Genomic DNA, 8,768 nt, shown 5'->3' on the forward strand with positions numbered 1-8,768 from the left:
AAGCTTTCAAATCTATGCCAGTGGTTCTAAATGCTAACTACATGTTCGAGTTCTCTAAGAAATCTTTTAAGAAATACCAATGCCCATGACACACTCAATGAGATTAATTGGCCTGAGTCTGGGCATAAGTATTTTTTAAGATTCCTAAGTAGCTAAATGAGCACCAGAATTGTGAATCACTGATCTATGCCAATCTAATAGGAGAAAAATATTTCAGTATACTTCATTTTGTATCTCACTTTTTAAAAAAATACATTTTATTGATTTTTTACAGAGGGGAAGGGAGAGGGATAGAGAGTTAGAAACATCGATGAGAGAGAAACATCGATCAGCTGCCTCCTGCACACCTCCTACTGGGGATGTGCCTGCAACCAAGGTACATGCCCTTGACTGGAATCGAACCTGGGACCTTTCAGTCCGCAGGCCGACACTCTCTCCACTGAGCCAAATTGGTTAGGGCTTGTATCTTTCTTATGAATGAGCTTCACTTTATATCTTTCATATTCTTTTACCATGTTCAAATGCCACTTGATTTCCTTTTTTGTGAACTATGTCCATATTCTTTACCTATTTTTTTGTATTAACTAGTGGATTTTTTTATTGACTTGAAAGAACTATTTATCTATTGAGGAAATTAGACTTTAATTTGGAATTAGTTGCAAATATTCTTCCTGGTTGAACTCACTTTTGACTTTGCTTCAGGCAGTTTTTGTCATGCAGAAATTTACTTTTACAAAGACAAAAGTACCAATCTTTTCTTTAAGGCTCCTGATTTCTAGCATAGTTAGAAAGCCCTTTCCACATTTAGATTTTCAAAATATGTGTAACAGCTTCTCCTACTACTTTTATTGAATAATCCCTATTTTCCATTTGAGATACGAGATGCCACCTTCATCAAATACTAAATTCCTACATATATTGAAGCTACTTCTGGAATTTACTATGTCAAAAGGACATCAGAGGCAATCTGAAAGAACACCCAATGAATTTATTTGAACAACAAAATAGATTACAATAGTTTAAATTATAACCCAAAGGGGGAAAAATGAGTTCATACTAATAAACAATTGAATTAGCTCCTAATGACATAGACAATTGAATAAACAAATAAATGGGAGACAAGGGACAAATCTTCCTTAATAAAGAATGACAATCAATAAATGTAGAAAGAATGTGGAAAATAAAAAATCACTATTAGAACAACACAGTTATAACTGCTATAGGCAAGAACCACTAATGAATGCTAAAATTAGTGGACAAGCTTTAAGGAGGAACAGAATATGTAGTTGCACAGCCTCAAAATATCCCTCCCAAAATATTTTATTTACTAGTAACAGTGGTAGTTTTAACTATGGCCATAAATTCTTTGATACTCCTTCCTCTCTCCTGGAAGTGAAACTTAATTCCCTCTCTTTGAGTGCAGCTGGATTTAGCAACTCCATTCTAACAAATAGTGTATAGAAAGGGAAAAAAAGGAACTTGACAGCAGAGAAACCTGGCATATACCACCTTTACCAGATGATCAAGTTTAACTTCCACCAGTGATAAGCCATGTTGATAGCATGTACTCCTGATAGGCTATGAGAAGGGCACTTCACCTCTGTGGGGAATATTCTTCCCCAAAAATCATAATCCTAGTGTAATCATGAGAAAAAGCCAAATTAAGGGACATTCTATAAAATATATGACCAGTACACTTCAAAAGTATCAGGATCAAGCCCTAGCCAGTTTGGCTCAGTGGATAGAGCGTCAGCCTGCAGACTGAAAGGTCCCGGGTTCGATTTCGGTCAAGGGCACATGCCTGGTTGCGGGCTCAATCCCCAGTAGGCGGTGTGTAGGAGACAGCCGATCAGTGATTCTCTCTCATCACTGATGTTTCTATTTCTCTCTCCCTTCCTCTCTGAAATCAATAAAAATATATTTTAAAAAAAAAAAGTTTCAGGATCATAAAAGAGACCGAGAAACTGGTATAGGCTGAAGAAAACTAACAGAACATTTCAACTAAATGCAATGTGGTATCTTAATACGATGTTTAAGAAAAAACATGAGTACCTTTATGACATAGGGTTCTTGGTGGATATCATAAATAAGTCCCAAAAGCACAAATCTTAAAAATACACACACAATAATATAATTGACTACATCAAAATTAAATATCTCAATAAACAAAGGCACCATAAACAAAGTCAAAAGGTAATCCACTGATTGGGGGAAAATAATACTAATTATACAGAATATATAAATAACTTCTGCAAAGTCAGTAGCATTAGGCAAAAATCCCAATTTAGAAAATGGGCAAAGGATATGAACAGAAGAGGATGACAAAATGTACAATAAAAATTCAATAAGATATTAGTCCCATAATTAATTAGGGAATTACAAATTAATATAATGATGTACAGAAAATTCAAAGAACATTTACTATGAAAATAGGCTATAATAAAGGTGAAATGGCTCATTGTTAATGTGTTTATGTGTCTTTTACAGAAAATACTCTACATAAGGAAACTTCATGTAAGCACATAAATATACTTACTTACTAAAACCAAAGTTGACTGACTGATCACTGATAATTTCAAACTGTACAGGACGATCACCCATGCAATATTTTCTTAATTTCTCGAGGCAGGTATGTAATGTTTTTCTTGAGGGCTTATTTTCATGAAAAAGATCACCACCTAACAAAATAAAGTCCACCTAGTCAGCAGAAAAGTGTTAAAATTAGTATGTTTTATAGACAAAATATTTTCATAGATGAAAGGTAAAAAATATGTATATAAGATGCCATTATATATGGAAATTTAAATTTTTATATTTTACTCATTCAAAGCAACTTGCAATTTGGTGATGAATCTAACTCCAATTTAGTTTTCTCGGCCATGTTCAAACAAGCTATCTTCAAATTACAACACCAATCTCTTAACTGATGCAACCCTAAGTGATCACATTTTTTCCATTATTCAAATCAAGGATAAATGTAGCACTTTAATAGAACCTATGGAAGAGATAGCTAATTCCATCCAACTTATTCATTCAACTTATTCAACAATTATTTAGAGTTCCTACAGGCACTGGCAGCTAAAGAAACCATAATCTACAAAATTGATAATGGCCCTGCCCTCTTTAATACTGACAATGTGCAATAAATACCCTGTACTAAGCCCTGAGGATACAATGATAAATAAAATACAATCCCTATACTAACTAAAAATGTTCAAAATCTAATGGAAGAGACAAACTGCTCTGCATCTAGAGATAAGTCAGACTGACATGCACTAGAATAGGTATGTAAACGAACCAGGAGCAGAGATGCCATTACAGTGAATTCTAACTGAGGAAAGGAAATTCCTCTGAGAACAGTAAGTCTGGGAAGGATTTGCCTACACAGTGGTACTATGAGGATAAATGAGATTCTGAGGCAGTGCATTCTAAGGAGCAACCAGAGAGAAGGAGAAACCACACCAAACACTGGCGCTTTTGGTCCAATCTGCCTGAAGAAATTTGATGAAGTTCTTAATTATACAAAAGAACCCAGCAGTACAGATCACTGTGAGCTATAGCAGTGGAGGAGGGGGAGCCGAATACACCATTTTGGCATGGGGATTATTTTGAGCTGAAGGCAATTAAGACCCAGCTGACTCAAGACAACCATTTCTACCTCTCCCTCCACTGCCTGAAAAAGTTTAGATAGCCTATACCAGGAAGAGACTATTATCAGAGACAACTCTTTATATCAGACTTTTCTGCATTACCCAACATCTGCTCTTCCCGTCTTCCTGTGGACTGCCTTCCTCCCCACACCCCTCTGAAGCCCCACACCCCTATCCCTTCTTCTTTTTGCTCAGGATGGTATGTGAGCCTCAATTACCTGACTACCAGGGAGTCTCATACTTTTATGTATGAAATTTGTTTTTCTCCTGTTAATCTGTCAATGTAATTATCAAACCAGCCAAAGAACCTTGACAGGAAGGGAAAAGTTTTCCATCCCTACAGTAGTCAGAGAAGCTTTAATAAAAATGTGGGATCTAAGCTAGGTCTTCAAAAATGTACATGATTTGAGTAAAAGAAGAAAATCATCAACATCAAAGGCACAGAAGAAACAAAACAAATAAAAAACAATTTTAGGGGTGAAAGGGAAAAGGGAGTTGTTGTTTAAATGATACAGTTTCACTTTTCCACGTTGAAAGGCGATCTGGAGATTGACTATACAATAATGTGAATGTGCTTAATGCTACTGAAGTGTACACTTAAAAATGGTTAAGATGGTAACTTTTATTCTATGTATTTTACCAGAAGGAAAAACTTTAAAAATACATATATATATATATATTTTATTGATGTCAGAGAGGAAGGGAGAGAAAGAGAGAGAGAAATATCAATGATGAGAGAATCATTGATTGGCTGCCTCCTGCATGCCCCCTACTGGGGATCAAGCCCACAATCTGGCCATGTCTCCTTGACCGGAATCGAATCCGGGACCCTTCAGTCCACAGGCCAACGCTCTATCCACTGAGCCAAACCAGCTAGGGCAGGAAAAACTTTTTAAATATTTTTAGGAACTGGTTTGTGATCCAGGGAATCTTAAGAAGGACAGAATTGGCTTCTGTGATATTCGGGCCAAAAGTGAATATAATCATGAGGAAGTAAATGTCAGATATATCCAACTGAGGACTATTCTACAAAATAACTAGCCTGCACTCTTCAACAATGTCAGTCATGAAAAACAAAGACAAACTACATGAGACGAAAGACACATGACAACTAAATGCCAAATGCAATCCTGGCTCAGGACTTGGATACAACCTACCTGCCCCCAGACTGGTATAACAGCCATTAATGAGAAAAGTGGTAACATCTTAAAATTACATAATGGTATTGAGTCAATATTGATTTCCTGGTTTTGGTAAGTGCACTATTGTTATACATGCAATTTACTTTAAATGGTTCAGAAAAGTGTGTGTGTGTGTGTGTGTGCGCGCGCGCGCAGAAAGAGTAAGGCAAATGTGGTAAAATGTAGGAAAATCCAGGTGAAGGATAAGGAGTTCTTTGTACTATTGTAGCAACATTTCTATAAGGCTGATATTGTCTCAAAATTAAAGGTTAAAGAAAGGAAAAAAAAAAAAAAGACTCCAAGGAACTAGGTTGTAGAAATAAGGCTGGTTACATAGCATAGGCCCTACTAAATAGAGGACTTCAGAGTAAGGAAGAATTAAGGCAAAAAGTAAATATACTATGCATCTGGAAGTACCAGCATGGGGCTGTGAAGGGAGGGGACAGTTAAACTTAAGGAATGCAGGGAAGGAAAACAAGAAAAAAAGAGAAGGAAAGGGCAAAGTAGAGGGGGGAAAAAAGCTTGTGCTTAAGGAAAGAAATATTTTAACACCTAAGAGTTAGAAAAAGGAAACAGGATTCTCTCTTGGGCCCTAGACCAGTGATGGTGAACTATGACACCTCTGACACGCGAACTCATTTTTTTGGTTGATTTTTCTTTGTTAAATGGCATTTAAATATATAAAATAAATATCAAAAATATAAGTCTTTGTTTTACTATGGTTGCAAATATCAAAAAATTTCTATATGTGACACGGCACCAGAGTTAAGTTAGGGTTTTTCAAAATGCTGACACGCCAAGCTCAAAAGGTTCGCCATCACTGCCCTAGACTGATATTTCAACTGCCTGCCGGAATGTTTCCTTGAATGTCCTACTGGAATCTCTAAACCCAAACGTTCTAAATCAGAATTCATCACCTTCCCACATAAAGCAGTACCTCTTCCTTATTTAAAACCTATTCCTATTATTGGTACCACCATTCACCCAATCTTAACACACTTCAGTCATTGTCATCCTCTTTTCCCTCATCCCCACCTCCCACAATTAACCAATCAAAGTATGCAAATCCTATCTTTGGAATATCTCTTGCATTCACTTCCTCTTTTCCATCCCATGCTATCACTTTAAAGAGGCCTCAAACTGGTCTCCAATTCATGCTATTCCTTGTTGCCAAAAGACATTCTACTGAATAGGGTACAGACTCCTCAATCTGGCATTTGAAGCTCTCCTCAATGCAGTTCAGATCACGTTTCTGGTCTTTCAAGATGCTTTCTAACAAACACATGGCCTACCAGTGAGTGGACCAGGCCTGCTGTTCCCGACATACATCATATCGGCTTACCTGTGTGCCCTTCCTCCGGCTTCCTGTGACATGTACTTTCTCTATACTCTTCACCCATCAAAAGCTCAAGTTAAATGCTACCTCCTTCATTGAACTCATCTTGCTATCCCCTTCTAAATACCATCTCTTCCTCCTCTAAAATTCCAGAAAAGGCTCTTTATAATTTTCTTATGACTCTTATCACATATGACCTTGCATCTGAGCATTTTGGATATTTGTCTTATCTCAAATTTGGCTGCTATATGTTCTTTGAAAGTAGAAACTATGACATTTCTGCACTCAGAAAATGCCCCATCAGTATTTGTAAATCTTTACAGACTATTTTCAAAAGTAACTCCTACTTGAATTAAGGGCACAAAGCACACAAAACCTGCTTTGGGTTTTTAGTATATTGATATTTAAACAGGCAATGTGAGCACATAAGCATATAAAACAAACCTCAAATTTTAAGAAGGGAAAAGAGCCTGCTGAGTAAGGAACACTGAAAAACATTAAACCAAACTTACTTTATTTTCCTGGGCAAGTCTTAAAATTTCATCAAGTGTGACAAATGTATCGTTTCCTCTGACTGCATCTTTCTCCATAAATCCCAGATGAATGTCAGTTGCCACTAAAATTTTAAATGTATTTTCATCATCACTGTATTAAAAAAGAAGAAATGTTTCAATATAATTCATTAAAAGAATGTTCAAGTAAATTGAAATCTAAATTTATAAAGCAAATAATGGCAGTAAATCACTTTGGAGTAAATCACTTTTCTAGTCTTAAACTAAGTCTGAATTTGAAGTATTCAAAAGATCTTTAATGTCACATAGTTTTGCCTACCACTAATTCAATACAGAACAAATGTATACAAATTTTTAAAAGGTCTGTGACTGCTTAAAAAATGTAAAACCTTGGTCAAAATATTGAGCCAGCCTGCTGTTGCAGCATCAAGCCAGTGGCTACAGGGTATTTGAAAATGGTATTACAATGCTGCATGATTCAATAAACTGGGGTTAATGCAAGACAATACAATACATGTGGATGAAGATGTAAAAGAAACCATAAGGCAGTTTCCTGAGAACCTGTATAATGACAAGGTGTTTCGCATTAAGAGAGCACTGGACCTGTCTGTGAGGCAGCAGATCTTGCCTAAAGAGCAGTGGACAAAATATGTGGAGGATAAATTCTACCTTGAACCATATCTGAAAGAGGTTATTCAGGAAAGAAAAGAAAGAGAAGAATGGGCAAAGAAATAATCATGGAATCAATCTGTGGATGCATCTGTCCTCAGTATTTTAATTATGTTGGTTAAACCTGAAATGCACAATTTAAAACCATCTGGGTTTCAAAGATATTTCTTTATATAAATGTCTATTATTTTTAAAAATGTATAACCTTGTCACAATCAGTTTTATACACTCATTTGTACCCTGGACCTGGAAGCTTTGTTTTCCTATTCTATTCCATAGCAAAAAACCAACAGGATTTGACACCATATCTAAACTTGCCATTAGTCCATTTTGCAACATTCCAGGAAAAATCAGAATTAACCGGTTAATTTTAAAAGCCCCTCCTTTTACTTTTTAAGTAGATTGTATGCTAATAAATTAGTAACTTACATTCAGGCCCCTGAAGTTGCTTGCTTGACTCTACTCACTAAAAAAAGTTAGTGTTCTGTTAACAAATTTGGCCAAGAAAAAAAACAGATTTACAGTTCTATTCAAATCTGATAGTATTCAAAGTTACTTTCATGTGAAGCAGCAAAGTAATAGTTATTAATACTCTCTTAAACTTAATGTACCTTTTAACATTTTAAAAAATACTTTTGTATCTATGATGTCAAGTTGCACATGTAGTTATGTATTGCTATCTCTGAAAAATAAGAAGGGCCCAGCCGGTGTGTCAGGGTTCGATGCCTGGTCAGGGCACATGCCTGGGTTGCTGGCTTGATCTCCAGTGGGGGGTGTGCAGGAGGCAGCCTATTGATGTTCATGTTTCTATCTCTCTCCCTCTCCTTTCCTCTATCTCTAAAAAAAAAAAAAAAATCAATAAAAGTGTTTTTTGTTTTTTTTTAAAAAGAGGAAGCCAAGAATATAGCTGTCAAATTCTTTAAAAAAATAATATAAAAAATAAGAAGATTAAACACAGAGAAATTAATTATTGCACAACTAAGTGAAACAGGATTAAAACCCTGTTTTAAAATTCAGGCTATTTTTCACTAAACCGTAATATATATATATATATATATATATATATATATATATATATATATATATATATGCTAGGGGCCCAGTGCACGAAATTCGTGCACTGGGTGGGGGGGGGGGGGGAGTGCAATCGCAGGATCGGCCCCCTGCCCAGGCCTGATGCCTCTGCCAGAGGGGTCAGGCGTGGGCAGGGGACCCTCATTTCCCCCCACTGGTTCTGCCCCCCGCCCAGGCCTGATGCCTCTGGCCCAGGCATCAAGCCTGGGTAGGGGACCCACAGCCCCCTCCGATTGCTGGGTCCCGAACTGGCCCGGCCTGATGCCTCTGGGCCCAAGATCAGGCCTGAGCAGGGGGACCCCCCTCTCCCCCGATAACCGGGTCCGGCCGTCACCAGGGCTGATGC

At 36.9% G+C, this 8,768-nt stretch overlaps 1 protein-coding gene and 1 pseudogene across 3 annotated transcripts in view; one reads left to right on the plus strand and one right to left on the minus strand.

Moving 5' to 3' along the window:
• MRE11 (MRE11 homolog, double strand break repair nuclease) overlaps positions 1–8,768 on the minus strand; it is a 75,335-nt gene that overhangs the window by 63,556 nt on the left and 3,011 nt on the right. For all 3 annotated transcript variants that reach the window (XM_006092771.3, XM_023757278.1, XM_023757279.1), the window contains 2 exons: positions 6,680–6,812; positions 2,537–2,697 (listed from right to left, as the gene is read on the minus strand). In XM_006092771.3, coding sequence (XP_006092833.1) covers positions 2,537–2,697; positions 6,680–6,812 — 294 coding nt within the window. The remainder of the gene's footprint in view (positions 1–2,536; positions 2,698–6,679; positions 6,813–8,768) is intronic.
• LOC102423192 lies at positions 7,085–7,485 on the plus strand (annotated as a pseudogene).

Source organism: Myotis lucifugus, unplaced genomic scaffold, assembly GCF_000147115.1.
Source record: "Myotis lucifugus unplaced genomic scaffold, Myoluc2.0 scaffold_104, whole genome shotgun sequence".
NCBI classification, from domain to species: Eukaryota; Metazoa; Chordata; class Mammalia; order Chiroptera; family Vespertilionidae; genus Myotis; species Myotis lucifugus.